This window comes from Colias croceus, chromosome 8, assembly GCF_905220415.1.
Source record: "Colias croceus chromosome 8, ilColCroc2.1".
In the NCBI taxonomy this organism is placed as follows: Eukaryota; Metazoa; Arthropoda; class Insecta; order Lepidoptera; family Pieridae; genus Colias; species Colias croceus.
This window is the reverse complement of record NC_059544.1, coordinates 231,513-250,517: the sequence shown is the minus strand read 5'-3', so window position 1 is coordinate 250,517 and position 19,005 is coordinate 231,513. Positions and strand designations below refer to the sequence as shown.

The window sequence follows — 19,005 nt, the reverse complement described above, 5'->3', positions numbered from 1 at the left end:
TGGGGTTTTTATTTGCAAAATGCGCCATCTCTTATCGCCATCCAAAACAATTAGTTGCTTTATACGATCACAGATGGCAGAACATATTAATAATAACGATAAGAAATAATTTATTACAAAAAAAAATGTGAAAAAAGACAAAGAACATTTATTTAAATATCTAATTATTTAATTGAACTTGTATTATAAATATTTTTAAATTTTGTGTAACTTACAAGTTGAGTAGGTAATAATTACGATAGCAACACAATGAATTGATTCCAATATTGATTGTGAAAATCACGTCACAAATATGGCGACTGCTTCTTGCTTTGCGCTTGTTTGTAATTTTGTTCCATATTTTGTACTGTTCTTCGTGAAATTAATCCGCCGATCCGCGTTGAGTTGAGTCCTCTCCTCAGTCCTCCGTAGTGAAGTGTACGAATTTCCAAAGAATATAAAAAGAATAAAAAATCATTTTAATATATCCATCAAACAAAATTTAGTGACGGACATTATTTTTGAAGAAAGATGTTCCTAAAAAAGGATTGAAACAAAAAATTAAAATGTTTACTGATATAATATTTGTGTATTATCCCTTTAATTGTGATAAACATACAACTACATTAAAAAATTATTTTGAAAATACAGTAATTCATGTACTTGTTGTATATACAGTTGGTGCCGATCAACAGATTTTGTCTGGCAAAATCACATATTATCATGGTGAGGACGAAATAAAAACAGCAGCACAAACATATAAAAATAAACACATGTAAAAAATAAAAAATAATATTGTTATTTACATAATACTGTTCAAAATCAATTATTTTCTAAAAATTCCGTACCATTGTCAAAATTTACAATTCTATGATAATTACAATATATTGTAAGTGTAAATAAATAAATTATTGTAAAATAAAATTTGTTTTTATTTGTATGCACTCCCTTTCTGAAACTCATGCTTAGACTTCAGCTTCTTACTATTTTACTGTATTCAAGGTGATAAGATTTTACTTATTATTTGATTTTCTCTCAACTTGAATACAAGTAAAATAGTAAGAAGCTGAAGTCAAAGTACCATTGCATGTAATACAGTAGATGTCTATAGCTATAGCTATACATTTCACAAGTTTGTGGATGGCGATAATAGATGGCGCTGTTTATCAGATCAATTGACATTAGCGGTCTTCAAAAAATTCTGCGAGCGGGCTCTCTATACCCGTATATATTATATTACTCTATGAACCAAACCATACTGAACGACCTTCCAATGTGTGGATTACTCACAAGCGCGTTTGCAAGCGCACCGCCAGCGCGCTGGCGAATGCGCTGGCCTATGTGTAGAGGCGACATAACGCGAGCAAACCCTCGGGTCGAAACTAGTAGCAACAAAAGACGCATGCGAGCCCTCTAGCCCACTTATATAGTCGTGGTATAAAATTTCATGTATTGAAACTAACAGATGAACGAAACGCACGCACAACCATTGCAGTAATTAAATGAATCACGAAACTCTACAGTGTACACTGTTCATATATCTTATTTTGCCAAAGGGTTACTTGTAAAACGTAAATCATCACATAATATTGCATATAAATGTAAATTAAATAATAATAAAATTATACACCTTTAACACGCTCTTGTAATTATATGCCAAAGTTCATTGCAGAACAGCCTAAAAGGCTAATTTCATCGAATCAATGTACTTTCACATTTTATGTATAAACTAGTGCTAGCTATATTTTCTAACATTTTTGTCACCAGGAGCATTCTAAGTTAATATTTCCCGAGTAAATGACTTATACTAGCCTTTAATCTGATTTGATTAGACTTTAGATTTTCACGAGTTACGAGTTACGACTTACGACTTATTTTTAACTGTCGCAAACTAGTGGCAAAAATGTTCCAAGTACAGAATAATCGATATTTTAACCTGTGGCTTCGAAATCACTACTTATAATACAAATTTTCGGAAAGTGACATTTATTAGTATTTCATATTTAAAAAACTAAATTGTGGGTACTTTGGAAGGTCGTTGCCTTCTTGAAGTTATAAAACTTTCGTCTTGCCTAATCTAACTTGACTAAACTAAGGTCTGACTTCTGAGAGTAATTAAACACAAATTTATTTCTATATCTAGGATTTCTGCTATTTCAGCAAAAGTTATTATATTAAACTTTAATATTTGATGAACGTAAAGAAAATTGGAAACTGAAATTCGTGAATATGAAAATTGAAAACCTAATTTTATATTTATAAATTTTCTTTCTCCTCTTCTTCAAAGAGTGGCATAATTAATTGAAATTTAAATTCGTTTTTAATTTATGTTAGTAACTACCTAACCGAACCTATAATTTATTTTGTTTTCATATCACTTTATTTACATTAACTTACCTTATTAAAGATTAATCAATTCAAATTTTTCCTAAGACAACTGAAAAACTACACGAACACTAGGTAATCCTAGTTATAGTGCAAGTAATGACATTTCGCTAAGTTTGGAAGAGCAGCAAGCCCCGCGACCTCCTTTAGCGTGGGTGAACGGCCGCGCGTCCCTCCCAGAGGCAAGCCTTGTCGCCTATCGCTCTGACATTACAAATCAGCATTTAGCTATGCTATACACTGCACTTTTAAATTGATAAAACATGTATCAATAGGTATACCTTCTTCTTTTATAAAAGGGTTTTAATTGATATCAGGCTGTGAAAGTATGTAGTTAACAAATATTTCGAAACAAGTTTAGTTATCGTTGAATTTGTCTTTGCGATAGGTCGTAGGTATTACCTATATAAAATTCAATATTATAGACTTCAAATAGAATTAATATTCATAATTAATATTGATGAGATTAAGATGTGTCTAAATTTTCCGAATGAAAACCAGATTAATGAGTAATGACCTTCTATATTAATTCAATTCAAGACCTACGGTCAAAACGCAATAGTGAAACAACAAACGTACAGAAACTATAATAATTTAAGAACCAGAGTAATTTCAACACAGATCATTTCGCTCGGAAATATATATTTCTGCTATATGAGCCGTGTTGAAATACATAATAACACCTATCAAACAATTACCTACTGTTTCTATTTCAAATCCATGCTATTATATTTTGAAATGTAACTACGGGAAATAGTGCTCTCGAAGAATATTGCAGATCCTGTACAGATTTTATTATAATGACATAATGACATGTTTGTACTACAGACAATGTCTGAAATTCACCAAATCTATCTTGGATAATACTTATTAACATTTCTATTTTAAAATGGAAATTCCATTCTTTCATAGAATTTTCTTTATTTCTTTAAAAGCTTAAAAATTGCTGCTAAATTATATGTTTATGTGCTACTCCACGTTCTGTGTGTTAACTATTATTAAATAAAACAAAAATCTTGTACATAATATTATCAAAGCAGACATTTTAATCAAAAGTGTGATAGTTTCAGTTAAATGGTTAGTGTAGCCGATAGCGTTGGATGTAGGTCAGTGACCCCGACGATAAACAGCTGATCCATCTAGCGGGAACGTATATCGAAACCTACGTTAAATAAATTATAAACACACCACTTTATACGCAATGTTACTATAGATAAAAACTAAAAAGTGTAGATTAATTCGCGATATAATCGGTTTAATTTATGTAAGGTTGAAAGTGATGATGGAAAGATTATATTTGTTGTAGGCAAGTTTATGTTTATATTATTTGCTAAAATAAAACTGCATTGCACACACAAAACACAACACAAAATCTTAGTAGTATTTGATAATAATATCTATACATCTATACATATAATAAATCTGTAGAAGGGTCAATTCTGTACATTGAAAATATTGAAAAAAATAAATAGCAGGGGGTGTTACTGGATCGATACCAAACCCAAATATGTGATTTAAAAATTTTTTGTCTGTCTGTCTGTATGTATGTTCAGACATCACATGAAATCTCTCGGTCCGATTTCGATGAAACTTGGTATAATTATACTTTATTATCCTGGGCATAAAATAGGATACTTTTTAGCCCGGAAAAATACGTAGAAAAAAAAACAAATATTAACTTTTCTTAATTTTTCCGCGCGGACGGAGTCGCGGGCGGAAGCTAGTAAATAATAAATATTGTATAAAGTATCCAACTACATTAATTTTTGTATAAGTAGGTAAAATTGCTACAATGTCCTCTACCTCGTCTGTCTAATCGTTTCATTGATTTCCAATGGATAGACTGATCCCACGAAAATATATTTTTTTAAGTTTGCGGGCGGATAGCTAGTTAATTACAGACTATAAAACTATACAAAATACAAAAAGCGAAACTCCTCCGTTCGATACAACCGATTCATACTTACAATTACAACGTATTATTTCTCGTCCACGTCGCTCATTACAGCGTGATAAATGTACCTAAAAACAATATTTGAGAAAAAAACCAGTCGGACCGGTATCGTGTCGTGACATAAGTCGTAAGCGGAGGAAAGCTCGCGGAAATCACGTAGTCATTGTTAACTTTTTGTGGCCGCGGCGGTTCACGATTGTTCCAAGCTTGTTGCGATGTGTACGATACGAGAAACTATATGTTGTAGTGGCTAAATCTACTGTGTTCTTATAAAAAATAAGATGATCAAACTTTCTGGTTAGAATATCTGCTAAATTACATCTTATTACAGTCATTTTAATTTAAATATCGTTCGTAAATAATCCATGTTATACGATTATAAAACAACTAGGTACTTATAGAGTTTTGTAACAAGTACATGCTAGTACCCACGATCTACTTTGAACCTATGAAGATATCAAAAGTAATTTCAGTAATACGTGGTTATTAAAGGAGAACGGAACCAGCGTTTAAATAAATTTCATCATCATCATCATCAGCCCATATACGTTCCCACTGCTGGGACACGGGCCTCCTATGAGGGTACAGGCCATAATCCACCACGCTGGCCAAGTGCGGGTTGGCGGATGACACATGTCGTCGAACTTTTTAATTCTTCGACATGTCGGTTTCCTCACGATGTTTTCCTTCACCGTTCGAGCAGTGGTGATGTTACAACATGCGCAGATAAATTGAAAAATCAATTTATTTCCTGCGCGCTCGCCTGGTCTCGAACCACGGACTTATCGATTCGAAGTCCGAGGTCTCACCACTGAGCCACCACTGCTTAAAATAAATTTAATTTGTAGTTATACAAACTTAATATCATAGGTAACATGAAGAGCTATAAAATAATGTCTATCAAATAATCGCAGACGCAGCTGAAAGTTAGCCAAAGCGTTTAAGTAGCCATTAATGTTTAAGTACAAACAGCTGTATTCAATTGCTAACCCGTTTTATTTAATTTACTGCTTCAATATGTACAATTATTAAGGATTTATCAGTGTATCTCTTATTATTATTTCCTGTATGATTTTCAACGAATAACATTTTAGATTCAACGTCGCCTATAAACATTATAATATGTTCGATTTATTATCAGAAATATTGATTGGTTATAATTTTCTGCATTCACTTACAAAACAGTGTGCTACATTAAATATTGAATGTTATTAGTAACACCGCAGTAAATTATAATCAAGAGCGCCAAATAACAACAAGAATAGGTCACCGTCGCGTTTGACAATCGAAATGATAATAATAACAAATAGCAAAATTGATAGAAACCGAGCAGCCGCGGCGGCCGTCGAGATTAGTGTTGCGAAACCGCATCGTAAAACTGGTAATGTGGCGGAATGCGTAACAAATTTTAAACTAAACACCACGTATCGGTCGAGCCAGCGCTTTCAGTGCGCTCCTTAAACATAATTCAACCAGTTTTTAGAATGATCGCAATTTCAAAAGTTTTATGTCGCAGGAATGCGGCCTGGGAAAAAAGAAAGTTCCTGGAAGCTCGGGTACTACAGAATGGTTGTGTTTTTGCGGCGAGAGACGCCATGCATGCGCTCGCTGGAGCATAGTACATCGGTTGTGGCGACGAGTGCTTTTTGTGGCCGTCTCCCGCCTTATTGGGATGTGGGCTGGGGCCCATTCACCGCGCGATTGCCAATTGATGAGAACGCGATTCACTCGCCAGGGCTTCCACTTCGCCTTTCGCGACTCGCCTCACTCACTACGAGCATTCGCCTGAATATTCGATTGAAGGTCTGATCACTTTAATACTTAGCGAGACATCGTTAGGTATCATTATAACGAACGTAATTATGATTCGACAGACGTAATGATTTGTAATGGATCATTTATTTCTGAAGTGATTCGTTTTAAAACCGCATTGAGAAAATACAGTTTCTCGGAGTTACACGAGGCGAGTGGAAATACTAAAACGAGAATAAAAGAGAAACCCTGCGTTACAAGCCCTGGGCATCCGGCGTCCCTGCACCATGTTATACGACCGAAGAAGGGGACACCAATTAATTTATCCACATTCGGAGAGATGTTTAATTATTCATACTATCATACAATGCACACGTCCGATCGTGATTGCTCAAAACTGGCCGTGAGCTTGAACGAGTTTTTGGTACCTACCTGCTAAATTATTGAAATTGTCTTTCGTCATGACAGGATGTTCGGGGCAATATGGTGCTTAATTGCGCGCTTGGATTCATCGGCGGATACCTACTTTCTTTTTGCAATACATACACTATTTGTAATTTTGCCAAGTTTATAATGCTTAAAGATAACATATAAATGATGATGTTGTAATTGAAGTCCGTGTGAAGTATAATAAACATCGATGAAAAAAATATGCAAATTAGTTAATAAAACTACAATGTTCAAGAATAACGGAAAAATGCATGAATATTCATGAAACCAGGTGGATAAATGTTAGAAGTTGTTAAGTATTAAATCCATTAAATCCATTTGAAGCCTGCTAGGAGTTAGGACAGTAAGGAGATTGTATTTTAGAGGCGATAGGAATCTGCAACCTTCTGCAACATTGTAGTGGCGTATCTTTAGTTCAAACATTAGTAAATTCCCACTTTAATGGCTCAGCTTTTCTTCGCTAATCCTGTCCTTTGGTCATAATGGAACTTTGCGATTTCCACAGCTTATGAGCTACAAAGCTCATGATGTATTTAGCGTCAATCAAGCCTGGATTAGGTCACACAAATTATATTATTAAAATTTAAAACATGGTATGCGATATGTAAGTCTATAGCAAAGGATATACGCGTAAAATTTATTACAAAATATCATAAGCGTCGCGTTTTTTCGCGAACAAGGTCAATATATCTAGATTATAGTGTAGGTATCGACGTCTGTGGTGTTCAGAGCACACTCCCTAGTGATACCGTGACACCTGAACAAACATCGTTACATCAAGGACATCACGCTATTTATGGCCATTACCAATTGTTTATACATGGAAATTAATCCGGACAACGCGCTACTGGTGTGTAAGGTATACATATTAAATATTCCATTATAAATATACTTTTCAAATGAAGGAGATGTAAAGAAACCATGGATGGAAATGGTAAGAAATAATGTAGACGTAGGTATGTGTTCAAATCAGCGATGACATAATATTTATATGCAGTGCATATACTTTATGTAATTACGTATAATTTGGTTACCCTACAATCAAAAGTGGGATCATTAATTCATTATTAAAAACTGTTACTTACTCATAGAAATTTATTTGTCGCTATCATCACCTATCATCTGAGCCTATCATACAATATTTTGATTTATGTTAATGACAAAACACTGTTCGTACTATTGGTACGAAAACACGATCATTTGAAGTAAATGGAATAAATAAAGATGTAGGTATTTTGGGGACAATCCATTATGCTTACACAAAAGTGCGGACAATCCACGCGCCAATAAATGCTACTTTATGACAATTATTGATGACTGAATATATTTGGTCTAGCTGAGCCCGTACCATGCTGGAACATAGCGCCATTGTTGGCCAGGGCTGTCGCAAAAGAATTATGGCCTTTGCTGATGGACGACATTGCTTGTTTCTTTACTTAAATTTCAAGATTCAAACCGATGATATAATAGTATTGTAAACTGGTAGGCGAGGTATAGGAATTTGGGTCGCATTTTGATTCATTACAAAATATAATTTTATTGAATTGGTAGATTTAAACAGATGTATAGAAGTCTGTAATTATTGTTCTTGTTTGAAAAAGTGTGATTTTTTGCAAAGATATTAAGCAGTTTATTACGTTGCAACAGATACTAAACTGATTTGGCTGAGATTTATAGATATCAAAGACAACACACACTACTAGATATCAAAGTAAGATTGCATGATTCAACTATCCTGAGCAAAAAAGAGACAACTGATTAAAAATGTGGCTAATTAAGTAATTAGGCATATTTCGATGTGCTACTCCTGTAGCGGCGCTAATAACTTATCTACATAATATCATTGCCTAAAGATATATGTGAGGCTTAGATTGTGACCAGCATTATTTTATAATTATGACCACTTAAGCTTTTCAACACATTCCCTTGTTAAATAGCTTTATTATAAAAACCCGACGAGCGGTGGTCCGGCCAGCCCTATCGGCACAAGACGTCAAATATTATCATTAGTTTTACGACACCCACGGCATGATCCTTTGTAGACCGGGAGATATGGCGGTTCTACAGGGGTCTTAGTACGCAATGACAAAAAGAAAAACGATGGTGTGAACGCTGGTACCGGCGGCTTAGTCGCGTGGGCGTTAGTCGAACTCGTCGGAAAAATAGCGAAAGTCAAACGATTTGTAACAGTATGGCACTTATTTTTCATGTAAGTTTGAGGATCAACGAATATAAATACAAAATTTCAAAGATCTAGAGGAGGCGGAGCGGGTTCGCGAGAGGGATCCTCACGCGGACCCGATCCGGCGTCGACGTCCTATTGGGCGTCGTCGTCGCGTTGCTGCTGATTTGCGCGGCCGCAACCAGCCTCCCTAACGAGGGGCGCCGGGCGATGGAGCGGGGATTTAGTCCATCGTCCGGTGAGATGAGGCGGCGCGAGACGTGTTCCGCTCACGCCGTCCCATGAGGTCAGAGCTGGCGGGCTCATAGTTTGTGTTGGCCTGGAGACGGGCAGCTGCTGATGGGGTCACGGACGAATTCTACTTATACCCGTGGCCCCGTCGTTGATGTGGCTTGACGGAATACAGTGGGGTTTTGGTCGGTAGGAATCCGAGATAACCCACGGCCCTTTCCCCGGAGGCCGTGGGTATCTATGCAAGATTTCCCCACTTAAAAAAAAAAAAAAAAGGTATCACCGTATCAGTAATGATTTAAAATTCAATTAAACCCGTTTAGTATATAGGTATAACGCACATAGTGTGCGAGTGTAAATGATCACTCTAGATCCTTCCATGTCAATTAGTCTGCTAATAATAATTTGCAATGATGCGAACTGCTCGTTAATTATTTAATTGCCTATTTATATAATATACTGAGTGTAGAATATAAAATACGGCAGATAACAATTCTATTTTTATTGTTATTTATAATATATTTTATTTTGCAGTGGTATTTGTGATATGTGATTAAATTATTAAATCCACAAACGTTTTATTGCTGATGGTTACTAATTATTCTTTTAAATGCTATCTATACCTATAACAATAGACGCCATATTATATTATGTATATCACAAACATGTGCCTGTATGCTGTAGTACTAGAACAATCTATTTCAGATAAATTAAAAGTAAAACGATTAGTTATATTTCTGCCAATACATTTAAAAGTTCTGTCTCAGATGATATCTCTCATTAGCTTTGGTAAATAATAACGCTGCTCTTGTAATAAGAAAATATAAACGTGTTTATTTTATTTATATTCAAAAACAACTGACGATATAGGTAACAAATACAATTCCTAGTACATATAAAATTAACGATTAAATCACCTAGGTATGTTTAACACATTCTAGATATAGCATAGTTGGATCGTTGGCGTAGGTATTGCAATAATCAGTAGCTGCATTACGTGTTAACCTTGAAACCAGTATGAATTATTATCAATGGAAAATTTCACAAACAATTGCATATATAAGTAATTATTATGTCAGCTCTGGTCACGTCGGGTTGGCAGACTGCGCGGCGGCTAATCTGTTTTAAGTATCATTATTTTTGTTTATTCGTGTTTTTAAAACAATATTTATGTTGTTTTCAAATATAATTACGTTTGTATAACAACAGGATCTAGTCTAGTAAAAATTTGATCTAATATAGAGCACAACAGAATAAAGATTTAGAGAAACTTTCGAAGACTACAGCGACTATCCATATTGATGCAGCAATGCAGTGATAAAATGTTTAGAAAAAAAGAAAAAATCAAATCAAAATTACTATTTCCATTAAGAAAAATCTACATGAAGTAGGTAGGTAAGTACCTATAATAAATCAGTTCTGTATCTTTCGAGAAATCTAAAGCCATTTAAATAAGCGATCGCAACAGGCTCGATATCATAACTATAGGTACCTGTAACCTGATTGAACCAAGAACATGTTTTATTGATCGAAATCATAGTTGTAACGATGATAAATCGCAAATGCAGTTATTCCAAATAAAATATTTCCCAAACTCGTTCCAAGTCAGTGGACAAAGTATATTAAACTTGCAATTGAAGAATTTTCATAGAATCATTTAATTAAATGCCGACTTCTAGGAGGTATTTCTTTGCGACTCCATTTAAAGTGGAGTAAATTGAATGAACGTCTGTTTCTACAAGTCTATGTACATTAAATGTTTATAATAAATTATTATGCAGCCATTGAGCTACCAATGTCACTGATTATTGGCTACCCACCGACGCGGACGTACCTAGCAATAAGTAGCAGTTTCTAACTTATAATTACATAGCTATTTTTACCCGGCTTCCCCGGGGCGTGCCCTTTAAAGCTTTATTGGGTGGCTATGAAAGTCTTTATGAAGAGTATTATGAGACAGCAATTAATAACTTGGGTAAAATTATATTACAAAGACAAAGGAATATAATAAAAGTTGCTAAGGTAATAGGTATAATATGTGTGGAAAACTAATCAAAATACCTAGATGACGATGACATGTTTGTGTATTAAATACGCTAGAATTTGCTTGGATAAATCAGTAATTTTAAACATTTTTGTTACATACTGCCGATATTTGTAAACTGTCATTTAAAAACTAAAATAGGTAATAAGCACAAACATAAATATTACTTTGTATAGGTATGTACCTAGTGCACGTAAAAAGTAACGCCTCCTACTTTGATCCACGTATTGTTGATGCCTCTTTGTTAGCAATATTTTCAAATCAAAATAATCATTTAGATTTTAGGTGCAAAAACCTACGAAGACAAATTTTGTGTGTATGATAGTTGCTACATGTACATAACTGCAAATGTTCATGTATATTGTATATTACATTAGAACGTGACCTACAACTTGACTTTCTGGACTTTCTCGATAAACGTTATCGCGAATTGCGTGACGTGTCGAAGATTTATTGCAAAATGTGAAAATATGCTACATATTTTATTGTATTATTTGTTTTGAAAATTGAAGCGATTGCAGATTGAATGTAAGTCATAGACAGACAGAATTTTTATACTAATGGCGTAGAGTAGACTATCCGTGAAAAAACTCACAGAAACCTACACAAGAAAATATAGATGGTGTTAATTGTTTTAGTAGTTAAGAGATAATAAACGTGATAGCTACCTAGATGAAGATGAAAAAGCAGTAAAAAGTACATTCAAGTTACACTACAAAACTTTTAATGCCTTCTATGATAGGTAGTCGAGTATTGTTAGAGGAAAGATCTGGAACAATAATTATAGGTAGGTAGTTAATTGAAATTTGTACGTTTCGCCGTTTTAGAAGTTGCATATTTATTTCGAAGTATTAACAGGTATGTAGGTGTGTATTGTAAATTTCAGACTAATTAGAGATGTCTTTTCAGAAGTGCACCATTTGATAAGAAAATATAAGGAGTAGGTACCTACCTACTATAAAAGAGGCTCGCCTTTGTTTTGTTCCAATACATGGGTATTATTAATACGCTAGATAACACGTCACGCCATTGATAATATAATAATAAATAAAAGGCATTTGTTTACAACAAAACTTATCACTTTTGTGTTTTTAAAACATTTCAATATTGCTCGTTCTGCCTATCTGATAAGATTAATAACATTGGAAAAATTTGATAAATATACGCGAAAGATAGAAGTGAGTGAAGTGTAGCTTTCTGTAATATTATTACAATAATAATAAAAAGGAAATGCTCCTGCGTAAATATCAATGCAACCACCAATATTGTAGATAAAGGCCATTAAAACAGAGCCAAAAATGATAATAGGTAGGTGGGTACCTAGTAGTTAATTAATTAAAAGCAATTGGTTATGAATAGCATGTAGGTATAAACTATAAAGTTTAAGTAGGTATCTATCTACCTCCATGAGGGTAGAGCTGGCAGGCTCTTAGCTTGTTTGGGCCCGGCGACGGGCTGCCGCTGATGGGGTCACGGATGAATTCTACACATACCCGTGGCCCTGTCGCTGATGTGGCTTGACGGAACACAGTGGGGTTTTGGTCGGTAGGAATCCGACATAACCCACGGCCTCTTCCCCGGAGGCCGTGGGTATCTATGCAAGATTTCCCCACTAAAAAAAAAAAAAAAAAAAAAAAAAAAAAGGTATCTATCTACTGACTACTGAGTAGGTACCTATTTTGATACTTGATAAGGCATCTTATTGGTATATTTTTTTCCTTTTTCCCAATCCTTTAGTTCAATAGGATCTAAAATAGGTAGGTAGGTATTTCATAAGAATATAAGGAGTAGTATTATAAAAAAAAAAATAAACTAGAGAGGTGTCAAGGGACACCCGGATGGAACGAAGTTCCTTTCGATTAATTAGTGAAGGAATTGTAATAAAATTTTATTTTTTTTAAGTTATAGTAATATTTTTTTATATACCTACTTAGGTATATTGAAGCGGGACTGGCTCGTGCAGCGATCGGGGTAGGAAGGTACAGGGCGGCTCACGCTTGATTGGCTGGTCGCGCGCTAATTTCAAGTACCTATGTACATATTTCTTGTTTATTTCAAAACCATCGCATACCTAATTCAAAATTCTTAACTTGGTAAACGTATGGGTTGTATATTTTATAGTTAATATCCAAAAAGTTGTAACTTTACGTTTGTTATTTTGAAGATGCCAGACATTAAAAAAAAATAACAATGAAAACTTTGTACTTTTTTCTTTGAGAAAATATCATGGAATCATGTTTCTAAAACGGTACACGTATTATGTTACTATTGAACTTTCTTGTCAAGAATTTTCATCACGACAATTATTGTAATAATTTAAAAATTACGAAGGCTTAAAAAGGGTCGTAGGTAAATGTTAGAAAAAGTGTCGTGACAACTTTTCGTAAGAATTTTTTCCGTCTAGCCCCCTTTCACAACGCGCGATAAGGAATTTCGTTCCAACTCCGTAGGTACATTATATAAGAAGATACCATTCTTATATAATGTACAAAAGGTTTTTTTTTGTCTAACAGGATAAATCAGAAAACCCTCGTAAGTATACAAAAAATCAATTATTACAGGTAGGTAGGTAACTACCTAGGCCCTAGGTATTTAATTATTTTTATCAATTCAGGTATTTTCCAAAAATCTTTCAGGCGGTATGTAGGTACTCGTAATGGGGAACGGCGACAAAACATATTGTCAATCCAAACCCTACTTAAGGGTCATCTTTCTTAAAGAAATACCTATTTTCATTTCATCGCACGTTAGGTACCTACCTATATTCCAATCGGCGAGAATTTTAATTTATTACCATTTTATTAGCTGCATTATAATATTATGCTTATTAAAAATTACGAAACTTACGTTCTTACACAACGAGTATTTTAAAACGTAATATGAGTAATCACACGTATGTGCCGACTGGCGAGTGAAGTTCAAGGACACCCCTCAAGGTCACCTGCTGAATAAGACGGTCCCCAAAATTTTACATCGCGAACACACAATAACCGGTAATAATATAAATAAACAATACACGCGATCATAAATACTTGCAACTATATAACGAGCCGACAAAACGAGTATGCTAATAAGAATCCAATAATATTATTCCTTAGAATTATGCAGCACGTAGGTAAATTATAATTCGAACACTGTCTTCTTTGCAGCGTTCGTATTTGCAAAGCTAATCGAGTTATTTGCCTACAACAGCTATACACCGAACATCTCAACAATCGTTTGCACGGCTGCATGATGCATCTATACGAGTAGTGATTTGTATCTAGTGAGGTCAGCGTAAATTGTTGCCGGCCGGCAAGCTGTGCGTGCGTATTACGATGCCATTACGTTGGAAAGGCCGGGCTGGCGAGCTGCGGCCAGCAGAGAGTGCCGAGGGGACTCACCGGTGTCGGCGCGCTCCGCCTCGTCGTCCGACTCGGTGCCGGAGTCTCGCTCCTCCACCTGGAAATAAAAACATCTCCTCAAACAACCGATCAATTCGCATTCATATCACACACATCGCCACCGGAACGCCGCTTCTCGACTCATTTTCACCGGCACGCATTCAGAATTTAGACGAAATATTTACTCTACCGTTTAGGCAGACTAATATAGTATCAAATAAAACAGTATTTGGGCTGAATAAACGCGAATCGTGCGGTATAGAAGCCGGCAACCGTTCCGCTCCTTTGTTCTCGCGAGCGAGGCGGCCATTTTCTGGTGGCGGTGTGACCTTCACGACGCAAAGCCGGCTGGGCCGCGTCGACACCCACCTTCTCGGAAACGTTCTCCTCATTCAACGAATGCGTTCGTAGCTTATGAGTCAAGAATTTGAGCATTATTGAGCCTCAGCTCGACCTATCGTCCACCGCGACACTCACTTGCACTGCGCCCTACCGACGGGCACACTCCCCGTTTCGATATCGAATTAAGCTTAACTCGTCGGGACGTTCTCAAAACTGTTTCGAGTCTATGGAAAACGTTCCAAAACCATTGTAATCCTCAATGACATATCCGCAAATCACTACCGCGAACGAGCACCCGACCGCCTCCCTCGAACGCCGGACTACTACTAGTTTAGTTGGAGTAGCCTTGCGTACGACGCAGTCAGCTGAAGTGGGTACGGCTCATTAATACCGAAAGGGCCTAACACCAAATTCTTCTGAATACTGTCCGCCTGGACGTCTCGGGCTAACCGATATCGCAAGGATAAGCGAAGGGATTTCGTCCAGCACCATATAAAATCAAAAATTAGCTCAAATAATGCGTAAATTGTATTCAAGTGGCACTAGAAATGGACTCGCCCGGCGACCCATTGATGACAAAGAACCGGAACACGCAGAGATCGGACGCGATTGGACAAAACATTACAGAATAGGATCGAAATTTAATGCAATATGTTGCGTCTTTGTCTAACGCTGGGACGTGGCAGGGGGAGGGGGCCGCCGCGTCTCGAACAATCGCACCGAAGCGGGCTTCGGCTGACAGAGCGAGACGCCCGTATTGATACAGGTTTCAGGTTATATAACAGCGACGCGGACGGCTTGATAATATATCGCTGATAAAAAGTTGCACGCGCTAGCTTTGTATGGACATTCCTAACATAATGTCTATGCGACTTACTTTTTTTGAATATGTTTCTTGTAGACATTCTTAGGTAGTTAATGAAATATAGTTTGAATTTAATTTATATACATTCAATGGTAATTTACCTATCTATAATATTTATTAATTATTATCACCATAACGCTCACCTGCTAACATGTTCATGAATTCATACATACCTTTGCCAGAACGTTTTTTCAAGTCGACAAATTATATGTATTTATACTTTATTATAGACCCAATACCAAATCATATAATATGATATTATTTAAAACTAGCTGTGCCGCGCGGATTCACCCGCGTGACTCCGCTCCTGTTGGTCTTAGCGTGATAATATATAGCCTATATTACTCGTGGATAATGTAGCTTAAGAATGGTGAAAGAATTTTTAAAATCGGTCCAGTAACTTATGAGCCTATTCATTACAATCAAACAAACAAACAAAGTTTTCCTCTTTATAATATTAGTGTAGATAAAATGTACAGTTTATCGATTATAATAAATTTACTGTATTTTATGGTTCCGTACCAAAAGGGTAAAACGAGACCCTATTAGTGAGAATTCGTTGTCTGTCTGTCTATCTCCAGGCTATATCTCATAAACCGCCATAGCTAGAAAGCTGAAATTTTCACAAATAGTGTACATATTTCCGTTGCCGCTACCACAACGAATACTAACAAATAAAATATTAAGGGGGGTCCGCATACAATAAACGTGATTATAGATGATAGTAAAGTACGGAACCCCTTGGGCGCAAGTTCGATTTGTACTTGGCCTTTTTTTTTTAATCAATACTTAAATTATATGTTTAAAACCATCTAACAGTAATGTAGTTTTGATTTCATGTTGTAATGTCCGATTTTTTCTATTCTATAAATGAATACCAACATTATTAATTGTAGCATGTAACATTACATCTTATCCATAATAACATAGCGATTACCGTTCACGCTCGCCATAATGAATAGGCGGCCATGACTAGGTACCTGCGTGCGTGCTCTTGTTGCCGTCTCGCTCACACACTACGCAACGAACAGAGACGCGGAAAATGGCGGCAAATTTAAATTTGAAAACTTATGATGTCGTCTCTTATGTCGTCTTATTAGACTTAAATCAGTTTAAACGTTTTGAATCTATATTAGGTATAAAAATGAATCGCAAAATGTGTTGGTAAGCGCATAACTCGAGAACAACTGAACCGATTTCGATAATTCTTTTTTTATTACATTTCTTGAAGTACGAGGATGGTTCTTATGGAGAAAACGTAAAAATGTACCACGGGCGAAGCCGGGGCGGACCGCTAGTTTTTTATATTTTCATATTTTCTCGGGTTATGAAGGGATGGGAAGAAATAAATGGATATAACATTTTCGTGTATGTATTAATAACAAATTACAACAAATACTAGACAATGTACAAAGATATGACTTAAACATAATTATATACAGAAATATTCATTCAAGACTACTAAACAACTTTGCAATTTATAAAAATGAAATTACTCACCAACTTACGATATTGTTTCATATATAAATATTTTCCATTCTGTATGTTATAGCTACATGCAATTTTATACATTACATTTTAAATCGTATTAACTATATTGTACTCGTTAATGAAATATATAAATAATAATTTATGCCGTAGAGCTATGTACATGAAAAATAATACCGTTCTAATCAAAGCGAAACTAACGTGTTTTTTAAAATGCGAAAGAGTAGAAAAAAAAAATACATGAGGCACAGACTATCAAGATTTATCATCTTCCTTTTTTCCGATAGTATTTTAATTTTTTAAAAATTGTAAACAAATTAAAAAATTATAATATTGCAGTTATATTATTAATCGACGACACTTGTGAAACTAATTAGTTATGTAAGTAATTAATATTTATTTCTACCGTAGTTTCATACGTATTGTAAGTTTTTAAAATTCGAATCAAAATTAGTTGATAATATGATGAAAAAGAATTCTCTCAAAACAACAACAAATGAGATCCTCCAACGCCCACTTTAGATTAAAAAAAAAAAACTATATATAATAATTATAATACGAAATAAAACAAAATTAGTAACCTTTTGGATTATTCCCGTGTATTCTGTATTATTCCTATAATTTTTGGAAGACATTTCCATTTAGGTAGTTAAGTATGCAAAATAATTAATAAATACTATTTTTTATAAATACATCCCAGATTTATTGTATTCCAATCATCATTTGCAAGATTTTATTGACAACTATAAGTCTTCTCCAAGTGTAAATAAATGGAGAAACAACTTTAGGTAGGTTTTTTAATTTATAAATAACTTCATTATTTATGCATTGCAATCTTTTTTCTAACAATGGTTATGTTAAACTAACATTGAACTAAAGGTATTCAAAAACAATATCCAATAAAGTTAAAAAACCTATGAGAAATTTGCAAAAAACTTGAATTTTTTCCTTAATCTGTACAAGACTGGTGCCGTTACGTTACCCATTTGTAATTATGTTTGTGATATATAAATGTTTTATCTAAAAGGGATAGAAATTGGATATATACATATTACATTGGTAATATACATATTTTTATTGTTGTATTAGCACACCCCGGACACTCCATACAAAATTATCGTTTTGACAGTCATACTGTAGAGACTGCGAATGTGTGTGTTAACGCTTTATGGTTGGCACATTTGTGATTAGCGTAAAGAAATTCGCGTTTTTCTGATGAAATACATCCGTAAAGAGCACAATATCTAACCATTTTCCACGAAAAACGAAAATAAAATCCAAAATGTAAAATGACTTGTAAGTCAATTTGATTAATGTTGTCAATCTTCGTTGCGTATCCTTACGGAAAAATGCGGGCCATCTATAGCGTGATCGTGCGGGGTGAGGTGTTTAATTTTGGCGGGAGGCGGGGAGTGTCCGTTCTGTAGCGTTTAGCTACTATTATGTATTCTGTGGTATTAGTAAAGAAGAGGAATTCTTCGTAGTTTTTTTTTACATTATTTAGCAACAATCAAACATATACGATTAAATATACTGAGAGTTTATTACAAAATATTTTTCTAAAAATATACAAAAGTGACTACTTACTTACTTCGATCTTAAAATATTAATATAACTGTAAAATAATGCAGTTTTTTTTAACCCTGAAAGATAAGGCACATCATATACAGGGTGTAATCGTTAAGTGTGCACAAGCGATTATTCCGTAACTATTGCAGATACCAAAAAACTTTAAACTGATATCGAAAGTACTTAACCTAATGAGTAAAATGGCCATAATAAATTTTTAAAAATAAAACGAGAAATATCCAAAAATGTTACATTAAACGCTCCCATACATTTTATTTCCCATACATTTTGTATTCATAGCAGATTTTCGAAGTGATGTCCTCATTGTGAAATACAATGAGGAGCTCTATTTACAGTTTCTAAATGAACTTCCCTTCAAAT

General features: G+C 34.8%; 1 protein-coding gene across 1 annotated transcript in view; it reads right to left on the bottom strand.

Moving 5' to 3' along the window:
* The window catches only part of LOC123694101 (glutamate receptor ionotropic, NMDA 2D), a 53,546-nt gene extending 38,221 nt beyond the window's left edge, over positions 1-15,325 (bottom strand). Inside the window, exons 1-2 of the mRNA XM_045639409.1 lie at positions 14,730-15,325; positions 14,361-14,418 (exon numbers count right to left, since the gene is read on the bottom strand). Of these exons, the coding sequence (XP_045495365.1) occupies positions 14,361-14,418; positions 14,730-14,795 (124 nt within the window). The 5' untranslated portion in view covers positions 14,796-15,325. The remainder of the gene's footprint in view (positions 1-14,360; positions 14,419-14,729) is intronic.
* Between the last annotated feature and the right edge of the window lie 3,680 nt (positions 15,326-19,005).